Source organism: Hemiscyllium ocellatum, chromosome 3, assembly GCF_020745735.1.
Source record: "Hemiscyllium ocellatum isolate sHemOce1 chromosome 3, sHemOce1.pat.X.cur, whole genome shotgun sequence".
NCBI classification, from domain to species: Eukaryota; Metazoa; Chordata; class Chondrichthyes; order Orectolobiformes; family Hemiscylliidae; genus Hemiscyllium; species Hemiscyllium ocellatum.
Window position 1 is genome coordinate 3497156 of NC_083403.1, and position 25084 is coordinate 3522239.

General features: G+C 52.3%; 2 protein-coding genes across 4 annotated transcripts in view; one reads left to right on the forward strand and one right to left on the reverse strand.

Moving 5' to 3' along the window:
* The window catches only part of klc1b (kinesin light chain 1b), a 109160-nt gene that overhangs the window by 64456 nt on the left and 19620 nt on the right, over positions 1 to 25084 (reverse strand). For all 3 annotated transcript variants that reach the window (XM_060847907.1, XM_060847917.1, XM_060847926.1), the window contains exon 2: positions 1436 to 1687. In XM_060847907.1, coding sequence (XP_060703890.1) covers positions 1436 to 1675 — 240 coding nt within the window. In that variant the 5' untranslated portion in view covers positions 1676 to 1687. The remainder of the gene's footprint in view (positions 1 to 1435; positions 1688 to 25084) is intronic.
* mrpl2 (mitochondrial ribosomal protein L2) overlaps positions 17328 to 25084 on the forward strand; it is a 39548-nt gene continuing 31791 nt past the window's right edge. Inside the window, exons 1-3 of the mRNA XM_060850707.1 lie at positions 17328 to 17377; positions 23117 to 23347; positions 23587 to 23889. Coding sequence (XP_060706690.1) covers positions 17328 to 17377; positions 23117 to 23347; positions 23587 to 23889 — 584 coding nt within the window. The remainder of the gene's footprint in view (positions 17378 to 23116; positions 23348 to 23586; positions 23890 to 25084) is intronic.

A 25084-nucleotide genomic window follows, 5' to 3' on the forward strand; every position in this document is an offset into this window, starting at 1 on the left:
CGTCCCGACCCCTCACCGTCCCGACACCTCACTCACCACCGACCCGACCCCTCACCGACCACCGTCCCGACACCTCACCGACCCGACCCCTCACCCACCACCGTCCCGACCCCTCACCCACCACCGTCCCGACCCCTCACCCACCACCGTCCCGACACCTCACCCACCACCGTCCCGACCCCTCACCGACCCGACCCCTCACCCACCACCGTCCCGACCCCTCACCGACCCGACCCCTCACCCACCACCATCCCGACCCCTCACCCACCACCGTCCCGACACCTCACTGACCCGACCCCTCACCCACCACCGTCCCGACACCTCACCAACCCGACCCCTCACCCACCACCGTCCCGACCCCTCACCCACCACCGTCCCGACACCTCACCAACCCGACCCCTCACCCACCACCGTCCCGACCCCTCACCCACCACCGTCCCGACCCCTCACCGACCCGACCCCTCACCCACCACCGTCCCGACCCCTCACCCACCACCGTCCCGACACCTCACCGACCCGACCCCTCACCCACCACCGTCCCGACCCCTCACCGACCCGACCCCTCACCCACCACCATCCCGACCCCTCACCCACCACCGTCCCGACACCTCACTGACCCGACCCCTCACCCACCACTGTCCTGACACCTCACCGTCCCGACCCCTCACCCACCACCGTCCCGACCCCTCACCCCCACCGTCCTGACCCCTCACCGACCCGACCCCTCACCCACCACCGTCCTGACATCTCACCGACCCAACCCCTCACCCACCACCGTCCTGACACCTCACCCACCACCGTCCTGACCCCTCACCGACCCGACCCCTCACCGTCCTGACCCATCACCACCCCCATCCTGACCCCTCACCCCCCACCATCCTGACACTTCACCCCCACCGTCCCGACCCCTCACCCCCCCACCGTCCCGACCCCTCACACTCCCCCCCCCACCACCGTCCCGACCCCTCACCGCCCCGACCCCTCACCCCCCTCACCTCCCCCTCGTCCTCTCACCTCCCCCATCACCTCTCCCAATCCTCACTCCTCCCAGCCTAACCCAGCCCACTCCCTCCTCCACTTTTACCCCCACCCCGGCCTTCCACTCCCTCCCTTGTCCATTCCTCTCTTTCCCTCCTCGGGCCCCTCCACCTCTCTCCTTCCTCTGTTCCCCTCTCTCCATCACAACCTGACTCCCTCCACAGACTCTCCGCCGTGGCCAAACACGAACAGAGCCCCTCCCCTCCCATCCACAGCACCTTCCCCACACACCCCCTCCTCTCTCAATCCTTACCTGGCAAACACTCCTCCTTCACCTGGCGCCTGACTCACTCTCTCTCTCCCCGTGCCCTCCCTCACTCCCTCCGCGGGTTCCCCTCCCCCCTCCCTCTCTCCCTCCGCGGGTTCCCCTCCCCCCCGTGCCCTCCCCCTCCGGCACCTGAGCCTCTCCGAGCCCCAGCTCGATCATCTCCACGGACTTCCTGATGAGGTTGGATTTCTCATGCACCAGGTTGGCTTCCTCATCCTTCTTCAGGCAGCTGATGGTCTCCAGCAGACTGTGCAGGATCGAGTTATGTTCATTCTTCAGAGCCTCCAGGCCCTGCATCACCACCTTGGTGTTGGAAATGATATCCTCCTGACTGAGCTTCTCATCGCGTGGATAAACCATTGTGGACATGTCCTGGGGACCCTGCCAAAGGAAACACACAGCTTACACAGGAGTATTAGCCTGTCCCCGCAGCGAGAGCCCAGTGACACTGTCACAGAGCAGGGGGACTAACCAGCTCCCACAGCGAGAGCCCAGTGACACTGTCACAGAGCAGGGGGACTAACCAGCTCCCACAGCGAGGGCCCAGTGACACTGTCACAGAGCAGGGGGACTAACCAGCTCCCACAGCGAGGGCCCAGTGACACTGTCACAGAGCAGGGGGACTAACCAGCCCCCACAGCGAGGGCCCAGTGACACTGTCACAGAGCAGGGGGACTAACCAGCTCCCGCAGCGAGGGCCCAGTGACACTGTCACAGAGCAGGGGGACTAACCAGCTCCCGCAGCGAGGGCCCAGTGACACTGTCACAGAGCAGGGGGACTAACCAGCTCCCACAGCGAGGGCCCAGTGACACTGTCACAGAGCAGGGGGACTAACCAGCCCCCACAGCGAGGGCCCAGTGACACTGTCACAGAGCAGGGGGACTAACCAGCTCCCGCAGCGAGGGCCCAGTGACACTGTCACAGAGCAGGGAAACTAACCAGCCCCCGCAGCGAGGGCCCAGTGACACTGTCACAGAGCAGGGGGACTAACCAGCTCCCGCAGCGAGGGCCCAGTGACACTGTCACAGAGCAGGGGGACTAACCAGCTCCCGCAGCGAGGGCTCAGTGACACTGTCACAGAGCAGGGGGACTAACCAGCCCCCATAAACGGGATCTAAGGGGTAATGTTTTCACGCAGAGAGTGGTGCATGTATGGAATGAGATGCCAGAAGTAGAGGTGGAGACTGGTACAATTACAGCATTTAAAATGCATCTGGATGGGACCATGAATAGGAAGGTTTCAGAGGGATATGGACCGAGTAATTTAGAATTAAATCCCAGCAACATTCTTGTTAACCTTTTCCAAACCCTTCAAGTTTCAGAACATCCATCCTATAGCACCGAGACCAGAATCGAACGCAGTATTCAAAAAGTGGCCTAACCAATGTTCTGGACAATCCAATGTAACCGCCCAACTCCTATACTCAATGCACTGACCAATAAAGACAAGCATATCAAACGCCCTCTTCACTCTCCTGTCTACCTCTGACTCCACTTTCAAGGAACTGTCAACCTGCACTCCAAGGTCTCTTTGCTCAGCAACTATCCCCAAGACCTCATCATTCATCATTTACTCCTCACATGACAGGTCTTTCATCCCTGGGATCATTCTTGGAAACCGCCTCTGGACCCCTTCCAAACTCCTTCCTTAGATACGGGGACCAAAACTGCTCACAGTCTTCCAAATGTGGTCTGACCAGAGCCTCCAACAGCGTCAGCAGTACACCTCTGCTCCTGAATTCTAACTCTCCTGAACTGAAAGCTAACTTTGCTTTTACCTTTCTAATTCTGACCGAACTTGCACGTTAACCTTAAAAGAATCCTGAATTAAGACTCCCAAGTCACTTAGTGTTTCAGATTTCTGAAAACTTTTCCTGTTTAGAAAATAGTCTATGCCTTTATTCTTCCTACCAAAGTTTAAAACCTCACACTTGCTCACATTGTACTTCATCTGTCAATTCTTTAACCACACTCAGCCTGTCCAAGTCCTTCCGCAGCCTCCCCATTTCCTCAACACTACCTGTCCCTCCACCTTGTCCTGTGTCATTTGTAAACTTAGCAACAAAGCCCTCAGCTCCTTCTTCCAAATTGTTAATGCAGAACATGAATAGTTGTGGTCCCAAGATGAAATTCTGTGGAACTCCATTGGTCACCAGCTGCCATTGGAAAAGGTTCCTCTACCCCCACTTTCTGCCTTCTGCCAGCCAGCCAATCCTCTATCCATTTCAGTACCTTGCCCCCACCATCATGGGCTCTCACCTTTGTTAACAGCCTCCTGTGTAGTACTTTGTCAAAGGCCTTCTGGAAGTTCAAATAAATCGCATCCACTGGCTCACCTTTCTCTAACTTTCCCTTAATCTCCTCAAAGAATTCTAACAGATTGCTCAGGCATGATCTCCCTTGGAAAAGCCATGCTGACTCAGCCCTACTTTACCCCAGATGTCCATGTCCTCTGCAATCTCATCTTTAATGGACTCCAAACTCTTATCAATAACCAAGGTCAGGCTAACTGGTCTACAGTTTCCTGTCTTCCATCTCCCTCCCTTCTTACAGTAGCTATTTTCCAATCCTGAGCCCATCCCTGACTCCAGTGATTCCTGAAAGATTACCACCAATGCCTCTACAATCTCCAGAAACATCTTCATCAGGGGTGTAGCCCAAGTGTGGTCTGTTTGATTTATCCATTTACAGACCGATCAGCTTCTCCAGCACCACCTCCTCAGTGATGGCCACTACACTCACTCCACCCCTGACTCTTGAAGTTCTGGTATATAGAACATAGAACATTACAGCGCAGTACAGGCCCTTCGGCCCTTGATGTTGCACCGCCCTATCATACTAATCTGAAGCCCATCCCACCTACACTATCCCATGTACATCCATATGCCTGTCCAATGATGACTTAAATGCACTTAAGCTCGGCGAATCTACTGCTGTTGCAGGCAAAGCATTCCATACCCTTACTACTCTGAGTAAAGAAACTCCCTCTGACATCTGTCTTATACCTATCTCCCCTCACATTAAAGTTGTGTCCCCTCGTGTTTGCCGTCCCCATACTTGGAAAAAGGCTCTCCCTGCCCACCCTATCTAACCCTCTGATTATCTTGTATGTCTCTATTAAGTCACCTCTCAACCTTCTTCTCTCTAATGAAAACAGCCTCAAGTCCCTCAGACTTTCCTCATAAGACCTTCCCTCCATACCAGGCAACGTCCCGGTAAATCTCCTCTGCACCCTTTCCAAAGCTTCCACATCCTCCTTATAATGCGGTGACCAGAACTGTACACAATACTCCAAGTGCGGCTGTACCAGAGCTTTGTACAGCTGCAGCATAACCTCCTGGTTCCGGAACTCCATCCCTCTATTAATAAAGGCCAAAACACTGGTATGCTGCAAATGTCTTCCATCATGAAAACTGATGCAAAGTCCCGGCTCAGTTACTCTGCCATTTCTTTGTTCCCCATTACTACTTCTCCAGCCTCATTTTCCAGCAGTCCAACGTCCACTCTTCCCCCTCTCTAACCTTTCAGATACCTAAAAAAAACTTGTCATCTTCTTCTATATGACTAGCTGACAAAGTCACAAAGCACGGAAACAGACTCTTCAGTCCAACCAGTCCTCGTCAAACAAAATCCCAGACTCAGCTAGTCCCAGGATTCCACCTTCTCCTCCCTATACCGCTTGTTCAGTTGTCCTCGGAGAAGGTTCAGAATATTCTCAATGGGGAGAGGGACCAGCAGGAGGTCTTTGTACGCATTGGAAGCAATGACATTGGAAGAGAAAAGGGTGGGATTCTGAGGAGAGAATATAGGAAGCTATGCAGGAATTTACAACAAAGGTCCTTGGGGTAATAATATCTGAGTAACTCCAGTGCCACAAGCTGATAAGGGTAGAAATAGGAACATAGAGCAGATGAATGCACGACTCAGGAGCTGGTGCAGGGGAGAAGGATTCACATTTTTGGTTTGTTGAAATCTGTTCTGGGGTAGAAGTGACCTGGGTAAGTAGGACAGATTGCACGTGAATTGTATGGGGACTATACGGTGGCAGGGAGATTTGCTACAGTTGCATGAGAAGATTTATACCAGGGAAAAAAAAAGCAGGTGGGCTTGGGACCCAGGGAAATAGTGAGGAAAGAGGTAGTCTGAGACTTGTACAGTTGGGAAAAGGAGCAAGTCAAACAGTCAGGGCAGGCAGGAACAAAGCAGAGAACAATCAATTAAACTGCATTTAGTTCAATGTAAGAGGCCTGACAGGGAAAGCAGATGAGCACTGGGCATGGTTAGGAACATGGAACTAGGATACCATGGCAATTACAGAGGCGTGGCTCAGGGATGGACAGGACTGGCAGCTTAACGTTTCAGGCTGTAGATGCTATAGGTAGGACAGAAAGGGGGCAAGAGAGGAGGGGGAGCAGCATTTTTGATTAGGGATAACATTATGACTGTACTTAGGGATGATATTACTGGAAATACATCCAAGGAAATTAATTGGGTGGAAGTGAGAAATAAGAAAGGGATGATCACCTTATTGAAATTGTACTATACCCAATAGCCAGCAGGAAATTGAGAAACAAATTTGTAAGGAGATTTGTAAGAATAATAGGGTGGTTATGTTAGGTGATTTTAACTTTCCAAACATAGACTGGGATTGCCATAGTGTTAAGGGTTTAGATGGAAAGGAATTTGTTAAGTATGTACAAGAAAGGTGTGTGATTCAGTATGTTGTTGAACCTACTGGAGAAAGTGTCAAACTTGACTTACCCTTGGGAAATAAGGCAGGGCAGGGCAGGTGACTGAGGGGTCAGTGGGGGAGCATTTTGGGGCCTGCGACCATAATTCTATTAGATTTAAAATAGTGAGGGAAAAGGATAGACCAGATCTAAAAGTTGAAGTTCTAATTTGGAGGAAGGTTAATTTTGACGGTATTAGGCAAGAACTTTCAAAAATTGATTGGAGGCAGATGTTCGCAGGTAAAGAGGCGGTTGGAAAATGGGAAGCCTTCAGAAATGAGATGATGAGAGTCCAGAGACAGTATATTCCTGTCAGGGTGAAAGGGAAGGCTGGTAGGTGCAAGGGCTGCTGAACAACTATTATAGAGAAATTGAAGGTTTGGTTGAGAAAAGGGAGGAAGCATTTGTCAGGTACAGACAGCAGGGATCAAGGGAATCCTCAGGAGAATATGAAGGCAGTAGGAGTATACTTGGAGACAGAGTAATACAGCATGGAAACAGGTCCCTTGGCCCAAACTGTCCACGTTTGGTCCATATCCTCCCACAGCCTTCCCAACCATATATCTATCCAAAGGTTTTTAAAATGTTGCTATTGTATTTGCCTCAACCACTTTCTCGGACAGCCTATTCCATACATGCACCACTCTCTGTGTGAAACAGGTGTCCCTCAAGTCAGTTTTAATCTTTCTCCTTTCATCTTAAACCTATGCCCTGGGGTTTTCAATTCCCCACTTAAAAGGGAAATCAGGAGGACAAAATGGGGACATGAGATAGCATTAGATTCTCCTTAACCCTATTTGCCAAAGGGATTTCATAATACATTAAGGACAAAAGGGAAATGAGGGGGACAATAAGGCCCCTCAAAGATCAGCAAGGCTGCCTGTGTGTGGAACTGCAGCACCCGGCCCATATCCCTCCAAACCCTTCCTATTCATATACCCATCCAAATGCCTTTTAAATGTTGTAACTGTACCAGCCTCCACCACTTCCTCTGGCAGCTCATTCCATACACGGACCACCCTCTGGGTGACAAAGTTGCCCCTTAGGTCTCTTTTATATCTTTCCCCTCTCACCACAAACCTATGTCTTCTAGTTCTGGGACAGTGAGGATTGCACTGGGACAGTGACCGGGAACCGTCCCGGGACAGTGAGGACTGCCCTGGGACAGAGAGGACTGCACTGGGACAGGATGCAATGAGGGTTCTCTTGGAAATCCCACAGACAGAGCCACTGCACACATTAACACACTCTCACAGACCACTCTGTGGATAATGACATTGGTTTCCTGAGATATAGGTGGGTTTTATAATGTGTTTCAATAATGCAAGTTCTCTGTAACACAATTGGGAAATTGGAGACGCTGTTTCTACAGCATGAACGTTTACATGTGTTAGCTGTGAGACAACGTCAGTGCTGTTTCTAAAGCAGGATTCTTCTATACTGGGGGCTTACACAAGGGCACAACCATCGCATTATGGAACTGTCTGTGCTCCCATCAGTGTGGTATTTCCGATAGGAAGGAGACCAGAATTGCACGCAATATTCCAACAGTGGCCTAACCACTGTCCTGTACAGCCGCAACATGACCTCCCAACTCCTGTACTCAATACTCTGACCAATAAAGGAAAGCATACCAAACACCACCTTCACTATCCTATCTACCTGCGACTCCACTTTCAAGGAGCTATGAACCTGCACTCCAAGGTCTCCTTGTTCAGCAACACTCCCTAGGACCTGACCATTAAGTGTATAAATCCTGCTAAGATTTGCTTTCCCAAAATGCAGCACCTCGCATTTAGCGAAATTAAATTCCATCTGCCACTTCTCAGCACATTGGCCCATCTGGTCCAGATCCTGTTGTAATCTGAGGTAACCCTCTTCACTGTCCACTACACCTCCAATTTTGGTGTCATCTGCAAACTTACTAACTGTACCTCTTATGCGCATATCAAAATCATTTATGTAAATGACAACAAGCAGAGGGCCCAGCACTGAAACTGGATTGTCAGGTTCGCAGGTTCCAGCTCACACAGGCACGATCATGAGAACATTCCTGACCAGGGTGGAGGCACATGAGGAAACACAGAGTTTCAGTGTCAACATCAAACCAAACCCTGGGCACACACCCAGCTGCTCCAATTGAGTCACTCAGCACGGACAGGGATCAGGGAGAACCTTACACACACAGCTCCATCAACTGGGAGGGGAAACATTTTGGAACGTCTGATTCTAGATTGGACTATAAACGAAAGAGCCTTGGGAAAAGTAGAAGAGCAGAGAGATAGAACAGAGAACATTACAGCACAGTACAGGCCCTTCGGCCCTCGATATTGAGCCGACCTGTCACACCAATCTGAAGCCCATCCCACCTACACTATTCCATGTACGTCCATATGCTTGTCCAATGACGACTTAAATGTACTTAAAGTTGGTGAATCTACTACCGCTGCAGGCAAAGCATTCCATCCCCTTACTACTCTCTGAGTAAAGAAACTCCCTCTGACATCTGACCTATATCTATCATCCCACAATTTAAAGCAATGCCCCCTTGTGCTCACTGTCACCATACTTGGAAAAAGGCTCTCCCTGTCCACCCTATCTAACCCTCTGATTATCTTGGATGTCTCTATTAAGTCACCTCTCAACCATCTTCGCTCTAACATGAACAGCCTCAAGTCCCTCAGCCTTTCCTCATAAGACCTTCCCTCCATACCAGGCAACGTCCCGGTAAATCTCCTCTGCACCCTTTCCAAAGCTTCCACATCCTTCTTATAATGCGGTGACCAGAACTGTACACAATACTCCAAGTGTGGCCGTACCAGAGCTTTGTACAGCTGCAGCATAACCTCCTGGTTCTGGAACTCAATCCCTCTATTAATAAAGGCCAAAACACTGTATGCCTTCTTAACAACCCTGTCAACCTGGGTGGCAACTTTCAAGGATCTGTGTACATGGACACCGAGATCTCTCTGCTCATCTACACTACCAAGAATCTTACCATGAGCCCAGTACTTTGCATTCTGATTACTCCGTCCAAAGTGAATCACCTCACACTTGTCCGCATTAAACTCCATTTGCCACCTCTCAGCCCAGCTCTGCATCGTATCTATGTCTCTCTGTAACCTACTACATCCTTCGTCACTATCCACAACTCCACTGACCTTAGTGTCATCTGCAAATTTACTAACCCACCCTTCTATGCCCTCATCCAAGTCGTTTATAAAGATGACAAACAGCAGTGGACCCAACACCGACTCTTGCAGTACACCACTGGTAACTGGACTCCGGAATGAACATTTCACATCAACCACCACCCTCTGTCTTCTTTCAGCAAGCCAATTACTGATCCAAACTGCTATATCTCCCACAATCCCATTCTTCCATATTTTGTACAATAGTCCACTGTGGGGAACCTTATCGAACACCTTATCGAAATCCATATACACCACATCAACCGGTTTACTCTCATCTACCTGTTTGGTCACCTTCTCAAAGAACTCAATAAGGTTTGTGAGGCACGACCTACCCTTCACAAAACCGTGCTGACTATCCCTAATCAAATTATTCTTTTCTAGATGATTATAAATCCTGTCTCTAATAACTTTTTCCAACACTTTACCAACAACTGAAGTAAGGCTCACTGGCCTATAATTACCAGGGTTGTCTCTACTCCCCTTCTTGAATAGGGGAACCACATTTGCTATCCTCCAGTCTTCCGGCACTATTCCTGTATACAACGACAATTTAAAGATCAATGCCAAAGGCTCGGCAATCTCCTCCCTGGCTTCCCAGAGGATCCTAGGATAAATCCCATCCGGCCCAGGGGACTTATCTATTTTCACACTCTGCAGGATTTCTAATACCTCTTCCTTGTGAACCTCAATCACACCTAGTCTAGTAGCCTGTATCTCAGTATTCTCTTTGACAACATTGTCATTTTCTAGAGTGAATACTGTTGAAAAATATTCATTAAGTGCTTCCCCCAACTTCTCTGACTCCACACACAACTTCCCACTACTATCCTGGAGTGGCCCTAATCTTACACTCGTCATTCTTTTATTCCTTAAATACCTAAAGAAAGCCTTTGGGTTTACCCTGATCCTATCCGCCAACAACTTCTCATGTCTCCTCCTGGCTCTTCTGAGCTCTCTCTTTAGGTCTTTCCTGGCTACCTTGTAACCCTCAAGTGCCCTAACTGAACCTTCACATCTCATCCTAACATAAACCTTCTTCTTCCTCTTGACCAGGGATTCCACTTCCTTCGTAAACCACGGCTCCCGCGCTCTACAGCTTCCTCCTTGCCTGACAGGTACATACTTATCCAGGATACATCGGAGCTTTGCCTTGAATAAGCTCCACATTTCTAATGTGCCCATCCTCTGCACTTTCCTTCCCTGTCCTATGCTTCCTAAATCTTGCCTATTTGTAAAATAATTGCCTCTTGCCCAGTGGTATACAGCTATCCCTTTCTATCACTAAAATAAACATAACAGAATTGTGATCGCTATCACCAAAGTGCTCACCTACTTCCAAGTCTAACACCTGGCCGGGCTCATTACCCACTACCAAATCTAATGTGGCTTCGCCCCTTGTTGGCCTGTCTACATACTGGGCCAGAAGCCCTCCTGCACACACTGGACAAAAACTGACCCATCCAAAGCACTCATACTATAGTATTCCCAGTCAACATTTGGAAAGTTGAAGTCCCCCATGACAACTCCCTGTCTCTCCCACTCCTATCGAGAATCATCTTTGCTATCCTTTCCTCTACATCTCTGGAACTATTCGGAGGCCTATAGAAAACTCCCAACAGGGTGACCTCTACTTTCCTGTTTCTAACTTCAGCCCATACTACCTCAGTTGACGAGTCCCCAAACATCCTTTCAGTCATCGTAATACTGTCCTTGACCAACAATGCCACCCCTCCCCCTTTTTGACCATCTTCTCTGTTCTTACTGAAACATCTACACCCTGGAACCTGCACCAACCATTCCTGACCCTGCTCTAACCATGTCTCCGAAATGGCCACATCGACGTCTGGGACTGCAGGCCCATTGTACCCTGAAGGTTGCTGCACAGCTGGATAGAGTGGTCAAGAAGGTATATGGTGTGCTTGCCTTCATTGGACGGGGTATTGAGTATAAGAGCTGGCAGGTCATGTTAAAATTGTACCAGACATTGGTTCAGCCGCATTTAGAATACTGTGTACAGTTCTGGGTGCCACATTACCAAAAGGATATGGACGCTTTGGAGAGGGTGCAGAGAAGGTTTACGAGGATGTTGCCTGGTATGGAAGGTGTTAGCTATGAAGAGAGGTTGAGTAGGTTAGGGTTGTGTTCATTAGAGAGGAGGAGAGTGGGGGGGGGGGACCTGATTGAGGTTTATAAAATCATGAAGGGTATAGACAGGGTGGATGGAGACAAGCTTTTTCCCAGGGTGAAGGATTCCATAACAACAGATCACACTTTCAAGGTGAGAGATGGAAAGTTTAAGGCGGATACACGCGGTAAGTACTTCACACAGAGAGTGGGGGGTGTCTGGAAAGCGTTGCCAGCAGAGGTGGTAGAGACAGGCACGGGAGATTTATTTAAGATGCGTCTGGACAGATGCATGAGGAGGTGGGGAGCAGAGGGATACAGATGCTTAGGGATCGGGTGACAGGTTTAGACGGTACATTTGGATCGGCTCAGACTTGGAGGGCCGAAGGGCCTGTTCCTGGGCTGAAAATTCTCTTTGCTCTCTGTTCTAAGCCTCAGCTTAGCATACAGTCTTCCTGATCCTGGGGCACATACACACGAGTGACCTCTCTAGTGCCACCTTAACCCAACCACATTGCTCCCGGAGTGGGGGATTTGAGGTTGATCAAGACAATGATCAATGTCAGAGGGTCAGTACTGAGGGAGTGCCGCACTGTCGGAGGGTCAGTACTGAGGGAGTGCCGCACTGTGGGAGGGTCAGTGCTGAGGGAGTGCCACACTATGGGAGGGTCAGTGCTGAGGGAGTGCCGCACAGTGGGGGGTCAGTACTGAGGGAGGGCCGCACTGTGGGAGGGTCAGTACTGTGGGAGTGCCGCACTGTGGGAGGGTCAGTACTGAGGGAATGCCGCACTGTGGGAGGGTCAGTGCTGAGGGAGTGCCGCACTGTGGGAGGGTCAGTGCTGAGGGAGTGCCGCACTATGGGAGGGTCAGTGCTGAGGGAGTGCCGCACTGTGGGAGGGTCAGTACTGAGGGAGTGCCGCACTGTGGGAGGGTCAGTACTGAGGGAGTGCCGCACTGTGGGAGGGTCAGTACTGTGGGAGTGCCGCACTGTGGGAGGGTCAGTGCTGAGGGAGTGCCGCATTGTCAGAGGGTCAGTGCTGAGGGAGTGCCGCATTGTCAGAGGGTCAGTACTGAGGGAGTGCCACATTGTCAGAGGGTCAGTACTGAGGGAGTGCCACACTGTGGGAGGGTCAGTGCTGAGGGAGAGCAGCACTGTGGGAGGGTCAGTGCTGAGGGAATGCCGCACTGTGGGAGGGTCAGTACTGAGGGAGAGCCGCAGTGTGGGAGGGTCAGTGCTGAGGGAGAGCCGCACTGTGGGAGGGTCAGTGCTGTGGGAGTGCCGCACTGTGGGAAGGTCAGTGCTGAGGGAATGCCGCACTGTGGGAAGGTCAGTGCTGAGGGAGTGCCGCACAGTGGGAGGGTCAGTACTGTGGGAGTGCCGCACAGTGGGAGGGTCAGTGCTGAGGGAGAGCCGCACTGTGGGAGGGTCAGTGCTGAGGGAGTGCCGCACTGTGGGAGGGTCAGTGCTGAGGGAGAGCCGCACTGTGGGAGGGTCAGTGCTGAGGGAGAGCCGCACTGTGGGAGGGTCAGCGCTGAGGGAGTGCCGCACTGTGGGAGGGTCAGTACTGAGGAAGTGCTGCACTGTGGGAGGGTCAGCGCTGAGGGAGTGCCGCACTGTGGGAGGGTCAGTGCTGAGGGAGAGCCGCACAGTGGGGGGTCAGTGCTGAGGGAGTGCTGCACTGTGGGAGGATCAGCGCTGAGGGAGTGCCGCACTGTGGGAGGGTCAGTACTGAGGAAGTGCTGCACTGTGGGAGGGTCAATGCTGAGGGAGAGCCGCACTGTGGGAGGGTCAGTGCTGAGGGAGTGCCGCACAGTGGGAGGTCAGTACTGAGGGAGTGCCGCACTGTGGGAGGGTCAGTGCTGAGGGAGAGCCGCACTGTGGGAGGGTCAGCGCTGAGGGAGAGCCGCATTGTCAGAGGGCCAGTACTGAGGGAGTGCCGCACAGTGGGAGGGTCAGTACTGAGAGAGTGCCGCACTGTGGGAGGGTCAGTGCTGAGGGAGAGCCGCACTGTGGGAGGGTCAGTGCTGAGGGAGCGCCGCACTGTGGGAGGGTCAGTGCTGAGGGAGCGCCGCACTGTGGGAGGGTCAGCGCTGAGGGAGTGCCGCATTGTCAGAGGGCCAGTACTGAGGGAGTGCCGCACAGTGGGAGGGTCAGTACTGAGGGAGTGCCGCACTGTGGGAGGGTCAGTGCTGAGGGAATGCCGCACTGTGGGAGGGTCAGTGCTGAGGGAGAGCCGCACTGTGGGAGGGTCAGTGCTGAGGGAGTGCCACACAGTGGGAGGGTCAGTACTGTGGGAGTGCCACACAGTGGGAGGGTCAGTGCTGAGGGAGAGCCGCACTGTGGGAGGGTCAGTGCTGAGGGAGAGCCGCACTGTGGGAGGGTCAGTGCTGAGGGAGAGCCGCACTGTGGGAGGGTCAGTGCTGAGGGAGTGCCGCACAGTGGGGGGTCAGGACTGAGGGAGGGCCGCACTGTGGGAAGGTCAGTACTGTGGGAGTGCCGCACTGTGGGAGGGTCAGTGCTGAGGGAGTGCTGCACTGTGGGCGGGTCAGCGCTGAGGGAGTGCCGCACTGTGGGAGGGTCAGTGCTGAGGGAGAGCCGCAAAGTGGGGGGGTCAGTGCTGAGGGAGTGCTGCACTGTGGGAGGGTCAGCGCTGAGGGAGTGCCGCACTGTGGGAGGGTCAGTACTGAGGAAGTGCTGCACTGTGGGAGGGTCAATGCTGAGGGAGAGCCGCACTGTGGGAGGGTCAGTGCTGAGGGAGTGCCGCACAGTGGGGGGTCAGTACTGAGGGAGTGCCGCACTGTGGGAGGGTCAGTGCTGAGGGAGAGCCGCACTGTGGGAGGGTCAGTGCTGAGGGAGCGCCGCACTGTGGGAGGGTCAGTGCTGAGGGAGCGCCGCACTGTGGGAGGGTCAGCGCTGAGGGAGTGCCGCATTGTCAGAGGGCCAGTACTGAGGGAGTGCCGCACAGTGGGAGGGTCAGTACTGAGGGAGTGCCGCACTGTGGGAGGGTCAGTGCTGAGGGAGAGCCGCACTGTGGGAGGGTCAGTGCTGAGGGAGTGCCGCACTGTGGGAGGGTCAGTACTGTGGGAGTGCCACACAGTGGGAGGGTCAGTGCTGAGGGAATGCCGCACTGTGGGAGTGTCAGTGCTGAGGGAGAGCCGCACTGTGGGAGGGTCAGAGCTGAGGGAGAGCCGCACTGTGGGAGGGTCAGTGCTGAGGGAGAGCCGCACTGTGGGAGGGTCAGTGCTAAGGGAGTGCCGCACAGTGGGGGGTCAGTACTGAGGGAGGGCCGCACTGTGGGAGGGTCAGTACTGTGGGAGGGTCAGTGCTGAGGGAGTGCTGCACTGTGGGAGGGTCAGCGCTGAGGGAGTGCCGCACTGTGGGAGGGTCAGCGCTGAGGGTGTGCCGCACTGTGGGAGGGTCAGCGCTGAGGGTGTGCCGCACTGTGGGAGGGTCAGCGCTGAGGGAGTGCCGCACTGTGGGAGGGTCAGCGCTGAGGGAGTGCCGCACTGTCGGAGGGTCAGCGCTGAGGGAGTGCCGCACTGTCGGAGGGTCAGCGCTGAGGGAGTGCCGCACTGTGGGAGGGTCAGCACTGAGGGAGACTGTCTGAGGAATGTGTGCTGTACAGGTTCCTACTGAACCTGTAAACAATGCTCCAGTCAGTGACTGTTCACATCCACCATGGCACTGCGATGTGTGTCCAAATAAAAACACAGCTGCTTCCTTTCCCGGTCATACCAGCCTGCGCCCGGATGGCACAGCAAGCTTAAATAACCCAGGCTGACCAAAATAAACACAAGCCAGCTTTTCCCGTGACAACCACATCCTGAGAAATGAGCAACAACAAAGGGCACTGTGATGATCCCGATGTGGTTTGCAGCCTTGTCTTTTTATTCATTCATGAGGGCAGCACTGGAACATCCAGTAATTATTGGCCGTCCCTAGCCGTCCTTGAGAAGGTGGTGGTGAGCTACTGTCCATGTGCTGTATCTGAACCCACAATGCCATTGGGGGGGAATCCTAGGATTTTGACCCAGCAGTAGTGGAGGAACAGTGATATATTTCCAACTCAAGATGGGGAGGGGCTTGGAGGGGAATGTGCAGGGGGTGGTGTTCCCATGTAGCTGCTGCCCCTTGTCCTTCTAGATGGAAGTGGTCGTGGGTTTGGAAGGTGCTGTCTGAGGATATTTGGCGAATTTCTGCAGTGGGTCTTGTAGATGGTACAGAGCGTCAATGGAGGAGGGAGGGGGTGGTTGTGGATGTGATGCCAATCAAACGGCTGCTTTGACCTGGATGGTGTCAGGGTTCTTGAGTGTTGTTGGAGCTGCCCCCATCCAGGGGCAAGTGGGGAGTATTCCCTCCCACTCCTGACTTGTGCCTTGTAGATAGTGAACAGGCTTTGGGGAGTTACTCGCTGCAGTATACCCAGCCTCTTGTGGAATCTTTGGACTGTGGGAAAAAACTTGAGCACCCTTTGGAAACGAACACAGAAACGGAAAGAAGGTGCAAACTCCACACAGACAGCAACTGGAGGCTGGAATCAAAGTTGGGTCCCTGGTGCTGAGGCAGCAGTGCTAACCACTGAGCTGTCCCCACCCAGCCATTATATTTATAGGAAGTAGTGGTCAATGATCACCCCCAGGATTGTTGATAGCAAGGGATTCAGTGCTGTTAATGTTACTAAACATCAAAGGAGGGGGTGGGGGGTGGTTAGATTGTCTGTTGTTGAAGCTGGTCATTTGCCTGACACTTGTATTGCACCAATGTCATTTCCCGTTGGTCAGCCGGAGTTTGGTGACTGTCCAGACGTTGCTGTATTTGAACATGAACAGCCTCAGTGTCTGAGGAACCACAAATGGTGCCGAACCTTGTGCAATCATTGGTGACCATCCCCACTTTTGACCTTATCATGGAAGGAAGGTCATTGATGAAGCAGCTGAAGATGGTCTAATCTAGACACTACCCTGAGGAGCTCCTGTCGACCCTAAGACCATAAGATGGAGGAGAAATAGGCCATTCAGTCTACTCCTGCTCTGCCATTCAATGAGATCACAGTTTATCGGAGAACCTTCAACTGCACTTCCCTCTTTTCCTTGATTCTCTTACTAATTAAAAAACTTTGGGAATATACTGGTCCAAGCCAACCCGATACCTGAACTGAACTGCTCCCACTTAGCTGTGTTTGGCCCATACCCCTCTAAACCCTTCCTCTTCACGTGCCTGTCTAACTGTCTAAATGTCTTTTAATTGTTCTAATTGTACCCAGCTCAACCACTTCCACTGGCAGCTCGTTCCAAACATGCACCACCACCCTGTGTAAGCAATGGAAGTGATCTATTCAGATGTACAGAAGGTCTGTGACAAGGTGCTGCATGGGAGGCAGGAAGGAGCCCATGGTGCTCAGCCCAAAGCCCTGGCACTGATCGAAGATTGACGGACAGGCAGAAGGCAGGGAGCCTTTGTCAGAATGTAGTGGAGTTCCACAGGGGTTTGTTTTGAGATCACAACTATTTACATTGTACGTTAATAATCTGGACGAAGGAATCGAGGACCTTGTTGCTAAATTTGCAGATAGACAACGCTAGGTGGAGAAACGTATTCTCAATCAGTGTTCAGATGGCCTGATCAAAGAAAGGGCAAAATCTCACCTCCTCTTGGGAAGCTAGGCAGGGCAAGTGATTGATATAATGGTGCAGGAGCACCTTGGGACCAGTGATTTTCATTCTCTTAGTTTTAAAATGGTTATGGAAAAGGATAGGTTTGATCCACAAGCTAAAGTTCTAAATTGGGACAAGGTCAATTTTAATGGTATTGGACAGGAATTTTCAAAAGTTGACGACTGGGGAGGCTGTTCGTAGATAAAGGGACATCAGGCAAGTGAGAGGCTTTCGAAAACGAGGTAACAAGAGTTCAAGGACAACATGTTCTTGCCAGTGTAAAGGGTAAGGTTGGCAGGAGGAGGGGACACTGGATGATGAGAAACATTGAGGCTCTGGTCAAGAAAGCGGAGGAGACATGTATCAGGTACAGACAGCTGGGATCAAGTGAAGCTCCCTGAGGAGTACAGGGGGTGTAGGAGTACACTTAGAAGGGAAATCGGAATGGCAAGAGGAGAGAACTTTGGCAGATAAGATTACAGAGAATCCAAAAGATTGCAAAACGACCATACCAGCTTGGATCTCAAACAACGATAAGACAGAATATAGGAAACGAATCAAGTGCTACGCAGCACGGTGTATAGACACCAATCTCTCCCTCAATGCCAGCGAAATAAAAGAGCCGGTCATTGACTTTAGGAAGTGGAGTGGAGGACACACCCCTGTCAGTACCAATGGGGGCTGAGGTGGAGGTGACCAACTGCTTCAAGTTCACAGGAGTAAAGATCGCCAACAATTTTTCTGAGATCATTCAGGTTGATGCTACAGTCAAGAAAGCACAGCAATGTCTCTACTCCCCCAGAAGGATAAGGAAATGCAGCCTGTCCACAATGACCCTTCCCAGTTTTTATAGATGCACCACAGAAAGCATTCTATCCGAACACTCCACAGCTCGGGATGGCAATTGCTTTACCCAAGACCGCAAGAAATTACAGAGAGTTGTGAACACAGCAAGTCCATCATGAAAACCAGTTTTACTTACAATGACTCCCTCTATACTTCCCCCTGCCTTGGGAAAGCAGCCAACACAACCAAATACCCTTTCCAACCAGGGTATACCCTTCCCATCCCGGGTATACCCTTCCCAACCCGGGTATACCCTTCCACCCTCTTCCACTGGGCAGGAGATACAACAGTTTGAAAATGTACCTACAGATTTAAGGACAGCTTCTTCCCTGCTGTTATCAGACTTCTGAACAGATCTCTCAATTGTTCATGTTGATCTCTCTCTGCACCATCTCTGGGGCTGCACCCTGTTCAGCCCCCCTGATGCATGGTACAATCTGCCTGTATACACTTTTCACTGTATCTCGGTACTTGCGACAATAGTCGATGTACAGCACAGAAACAGACCCTTCGGTCCAACCCGTCCATGCCGACCAGATATCCCAACCCAATCTAGTCCCACCTGCCAGCACCCGGCCCATATCCCTCCAAACCCTTCCTATTCATATACCCATCCAAATGCCTCTTAAATGTTGCAATTGTACCAGCCTCCACCACATCCTCTGGCAGCTCATTCCATACGCGTACCACCCTCTGTGTGAAACAGTTGCCCCTTAGGTCTCTTTTATATCTTTCCCCTCTCACCCTAAACCTATGCCCTCTAGCTCTGGACTCTCCCTGCCCCAGGGAAAAGACTTTGCCTATTTATCCTATCCATGCCCCTCATAATTTTGTAAACCTCTATAAGGTCACCCCTCAGCCTCCCACGCTCCAGGGAAAACAGCCCCAGCCTGTTCAGCCTCTCCCTGTAGCTCAGATCCTCCAACCCTGGCAATATCCTTGTCAATCTTTTCTGAACCCTTTCAAGTTTCACAACATCTTTCTGATAGGAAGGAGACCAGAATTGCACGCAACATTCCAACAGTGGCCTAACCAATGTCCTGTACAGCCGCAACATGACCTCCCAACTCCTGTACTCAATACTCTGACCAATAAAGGAAAGCATACCAAACACCTTCTTCACTATCCTATCTACCTGCGACTCCACTTTCAAGGAGCTATGAACCTGCACTCCAAGGTCTCTTTGTTCAGCAACACTCCCGAGGACCTTACCATTAAATGTATAAGTCCTGCCCTGATTTGCTTTCCCAAAATGCAGCACCTCGCATTTATCTGAATTAAACTCCATCTGCCACTTCTCAGCCCATTGGCCCATCTGGTCCAGATCCTGTTGTAATCTGAGGTAACCCTCTTCGCTGTCCACTACACCTCCAATTTTGGTGTCATCTGCAAACTTACTAACTGTACCTCTTATACTCGCATCCATTTGAAGAGCCTGTTAACACATACACTCTCACTGTTGCAGTTTTGGTCTCGCAATGCCCCATCCCCCTTCCATCACACCACTCCCCACCCCAACGCCTGAACCTTTTTGACCCTTCCAGTCCTGTGCTTCCCTTTGACCATGTCTCAGTGATTGCTCACAATATCATATTCCCACATGCTCAGCAACACTCATCAAATTCATCGGCCTATTGATCAGGCTCCTTGGATTAAAGTAGATACAGTTTGGCTTTCCAGTTCTGCCATGTGCCTTAGATTCCCTACAGTGTGGAAATAGGCCTTTCGGCCCATCTAGTCCACACCGACTCTCTGAAGAATAACCCACCCAGACCAATTACATTAACTAATGCACCTAAATCTACAGGCAATTTAGCATGACCAATTCACCTGACCTGCACATCTTTGGACTGTGGGAGGAAACCGGAACACCCGGAGGAAACCCACGCAGACACGGGAAGAATGTGCAAACTCCACACTGACAGTCGCCCGAGGCTGGAATTGAACCCGGGTCCCTGGTGCTGTGAGGCAGCAGTACTAACCTGCTGACCATCCTAGCATTCTTTCAATATCTGACTGGACCTTGCTCCAGACTTTACATCTACTCTGTGCCCCACCACCCCCACCATTAATCAGTTGAAAACCTCATCATGAACCAACCCAGGACATCGGACCCATTCTGGTTCAGGTGCAGCTTGTACAGCTCCCACTGACCCAGGGACTGTTCCAATGACCCAAAAATCACCCCTTTAGCCACGTGTTCATCTGATCTAATTCCTATTCATATACTCAGTGGTGTGAGGCATGAGGAGCCCTCCTTTTTAATCGACTAACTCTGAAATTCCTGTTCCAGGACCTCATTTCTTTTTTTACTCCATGTCATTGGTACAGACATGTACCACAACTGCTGGCTGTTCACCCGCCCCCTTCAGAATGTCCTGCAGCTGCTCAGAGATATTCCTCACCCTGCCACCAGAAGGAAGATACTATTCCAGAGTCTTGTTTGCTGCCACAGAACCGTTCCCTTTAAAATCAAATCCCTTATCAGTACAGCTCTCCCTGTCTTTTCCCTCCCTGCTGTGCACAAACTGTGGTGCCATAAACCTGCCGACTGCTTCTTTCTCCGATAGACCATGCACCTCCCCAGACAGTATCCAATCGAGTCTGTTCGAGGGGGGATTGGCCACAGTGCACCCCTTCCTGGTGGTCACCCAACACGTCTCTGTCTGGGAGGTCCTTGCTGTGGTGTGACCTGCTTGCTAACTGTGTTATCCACAACATTCTCAGCACCATGGATGCTCCAGAACGAGTCCATCTGTAGCTCCAGGCACACCATGCTGCAGCTCAACACACCACCTATGTATTTTAGATTAGATTAGATTTACAGTGTGGAAACAGGCCCTTCGGCCCAACAAGTCCACACCGACCCGCCGAAGCGCAACCCACCCATACCCCTACATTTACCCCTTACCTAACACTAGGGGCAATTTAGCATGGCCAATTCACCTGACCCGCACATCTTTGGACAGTGGGAGGAAACCGGAGCACCCGGAGAAAACCCACGCAGACACGGGGAGAATGTGCAAACTCCACACAGTCAGTCGCCTGAGTCGGGAATTGAACCCGGGTCTCAGGCGCTGAGAGGCAGCAGTGCTAACCACTGTGCCACCATGCCGCCCACTATGTGAGCAGCATTCCAAGGGGCTAAGTCTCCTGCCATAGCTGGCAGCCATCTAATAATTCTTTACAAATTATCAATTGTCTAAGTACAGTCGTGCTTTGTGAAGTATTTTCCCAAGTCAGCTCACAATCTGGGCCTCCCACCTTCACCATTTCCCAGAATCACATTGAGCAGCATCGTTTCCGATTGCACGAGCTGGCTTTTAAACATAATGTGAAATACTATCACATGCAGTCACTCATCCCGAATGGCTCTTTATCTAATTGTTAAATTAGTGCTTTTTCACAAAAATAGCCTGTCCTCTCATCTGCTTCTCTACATAGTGCTCTAGAAAACCATCCCTCTCACACGCTAGAATCTTATCCTGCACAGTGTCAGTGTTCAGTTGGTTGACGTGCAGACTGAAGTCACACACAATAACTGTGCTGCTGATGCTATAAGCTTCTCTCCTGTCCGATGTACCCTCCAAAGTATCAGTGCACAGCCACCGGCATGGGAACACCAAGGGAGGCGATCATTTCTGGTTCTGGGAATCACTGCTGTATTCACACCTCAGAGACCATGATTCCAGACAGAAAATTAGAAGGAACACTGGGAATCTCCTGATGAATGCCATGCCCTAGGCTGTCACTATCTCGTGCTCCTTGATTTTACTTGCTCCCACCCTGTCCAATTCCACACATTGTTTTCCTGATCTGGGATCCTCCCTTCCTCATGTACTGATCCTATCCTTAATGACCAGCACAACTTCACCTCCTTTTCCTTCTTGTCTGTCCTTCCTAAACGGCGAGTATCCTTGAATATTCAGTTCCCAGTCCTGGTCACCGTGTAGCCATGTCTCTGTAATGACAATCAGATCATACCCATGAAGCTCTAATTGTACCTTTAGATTGTCTGTCTTGATCTGAAAGTTGTGTGTATTCCGGGAGAGTGCCCTTAACTGGGTCTTGTTGACATCATTTCACTTTCGATGTATACTCAGTGCTCAGCTTTGTTCCTTCTACCGTCTCACCTCCCTAACATTGTTCAATGTCCTGTTACCAACTTCACTTCCTTCTAAGTTGAGTTACCCATCACCCTGTCAAGCTAGTTTAAACCCAATCCAACAGCCCCAGCCAATCTCCCCGTGAGGAGACCAGTCCCACTCCCATTAGGGTGTCACCTGTCCATCTTGTACAGGTGCCCCTGCCCCAGAGTCAGTGCCAGTGCCTCAGAGATCTGATGCACCCTCCATCCTATACCAGCATGTCAGCCATGTGTTCACTTGGTAAATGCTACGGTTCTTATGTTCACGTGTATGTGGCACGGGGAGTAATCCCTAGGTTACAGCTCAAGGCCCTACGTTTTATTTTCCTTCCCAACTTCAGGAGCTCATTCCCCTTCCTACCGATATCTTCGGTACCAACATACCCTCTCACCCAGAGGATGTCCTGCAAATGCTCTGTGTGCGTCTTAGGGAAGCAACACACCATCCTGGAACTACCCTTACTACCACAGGGACAGCTGCTCCATCCCCTGGCTGTGGAATTCCTTCTGACACCCTCATTCTGCTTCATCACAAGTAAAGCTCAGCTGCCAGTGGGGCCATGGGCGTGGCTGGGGTCACACCCTCCGAAGAAACCATGGCCTTTACTAGTTTCCAAAACACAACACTAACTATGAGCATGACAGACTCATGGAGTCTCTCCACTACCTGCCAGACTATCTTAGCTTGCCTGGTCTTCACCCCTCCCCACCCTGCCTGGATGCTTCGGAGCTGTGGAGTGACCACCTCCCAACACGTGCCCCTCTACGTACTCCCATCACAGGGAAATACAGCAGGGGCTCAGCTGGGAGAGTTGGCAACACGACTTGTACATGTTCATCCTTCTTGTCTGCACCTCTCAGTGACACTGACTGTCACAGGGTCCCCACCCCCTCCTCTAGTGATACCGTCACAGGGTCCCCACCCCCTCCTCTAGTGATACCGTCACAGGGTCCCCACCCCCTCCTCTCAGTGATGCCGTCACAGGGTCCCCACCCCCTCCTCTCAGTGATGCCGTCACAGGGTCCCCACCCCCTCCTCTCAGTGATGCCGTCACAGGGTCCCCACCCCCTCCTCTAGTGATGCCGTCACAGGGTCCCCACCCCCTCCTCTAGTGATGCCGTCACAGGGTCCCCACCCCCTCCTCTCAGTGACGCCGTCACAGGGACCCCTCCCCCTCCTCTCAGTGACGCCGTCACAGGGTCCCCACCCCCTCCTCTCAGTGACGCCGTCACAGGGACCCCACCCCCTCCTCTCAGTGACGCCGTCACAGGGTCCCCACCCCCTCCTCTCAGTGACGCCGTCACAGGGTCCCCACCCCCTCCTCTCAGTGACACCGTCACAGGGTCCCCACCTCCTCCTCTCAGTGATACCGTCACAGGGTCCCCACCCCCTCCTCTCAGTGATACCGTCACAGGGTCCCCACCCCCTCCTCTCAGTGACACTGACTGTCACAGGGTCCCCACCCCCTCCTCTCAGTGATACTGTCACAGGGTCCCCACCCCCTCCTCTCAGTGATGCCGTCACAGGGTCCCCACCCCCTCCTCTAGTGATGCCGTCACAGGGTCCCCACCCCCTCCTCTAGTGACGCCGTCACAGGGTCCCCACCCCCTCCTCTCAGTGACGCCGTCACAGGGACCCCTCCCCCTCCTCTCAGTGACGCCGTCACAGGGACCCCACCCCCTCCTCTCAGTGACGCCGTCACAGGGTCCCCACCCCCTCCTCTCAGTGACGCCGTCACAGGGTCCCCACCCCCTCCTCTCAGTGACGCCGTCACAGGGTCCCCACCCCCTCCTCTCAGTGACGCCGTCACAGGGTCCCCACCTCCTCCTCTCAGTGACGCCGTCACAGGGTCCCCACCTCCTCCTCTCAGTGATACCGTCACAGGGTCCCCACCCCCTCCTCTCAGTGATACCGTCACAGGGTCCCCACCCCCTCCTCTCAGTGACACTGACTGTCACAGGGTCCCCACCCCCTCCTCTCAGTGATACTGTCACAGGGTCCCCACCCCCTCCTCTCAGTGATGCCGTCACAGGGTCCCCACCCCCTCCTCTCAGTGATGCCGTCACAGGGTCCCCAACCCCTCCTCTAGTGATACCGTCACAGGGTCCCCACCCCCTCCTCTCAGTGACACTGACTGTCAGAGGGACCCCTCCCCCTCCTCTCAGTGATACCGTCACAGGGTCCCCACCCCCTCCTCTCAGTGATGCCGTCACAGGGTCCCCACCCCCTCCTCTCAGTGATGCCGTCACAGGGTCCCCACCCCCTCCTCTCAGTGATGCCGTCACAGGGTCCCCACCCCCTCCTCTCAGTGATGCCGTCACAGGGTCCCCACCCCCTCCTCTCAGTGATACCGTCACAGGGTCCCCACCCCCTCCTCTCAGTGATACCGTCACAGGGACCCCTCCCCCTCCTCTCAGTGATACCGTCACAGGGTCCCCACCCCCTCCTCTCAGTGATACCGTCACAGGGTCCCCACCCTCTCCTCTCAGTGATACTGTCACAGGGTCCCCACCCCCTTCCTCTCGGTATCTAAGCTGCTCCTGACCTTCACAGCAATATTCACCTTTTTGTTCAATGTGATATCATTGTTTGCCGCCGTATTTGGCGATCAGTTGTGCATCGTTCATGGTCTGACTGAATGAGAGGTTTCTTGTTTTATGATGTATCTACTGAAATTCCCACTCACCTTCCCCACCTCTGTCTACATGTGAAATGCAGCTGCCTATCATGAATGAACCATGCACTTCCCCTCCTCCTGGGAAATCAACCACCACGAGACTGCACAATGAGGTGGCATCATCGGTTTAAGTCTCACTGAACTGCTGTATCAGTTCACTGATGTTTCTGCTCACACCCTGGAGCTCCCGGAGCCTCCTTGTTTGCAAACAGTCTTGTTTCCGAGCAGAGGGGAAGGACTAGAACTGGCAAACGTCAGACATTCTGCTTATTGACCAGTATCAGCTGCAAAGGCACAACCTTAGGGTCACCAAATCCTGTCAAAGAGCAACGTCTGACACAAATGCCCCACGTTGGTCTCCACCGTGGGCATATGGAACTGCAAGCACAGACACAGACAGAGG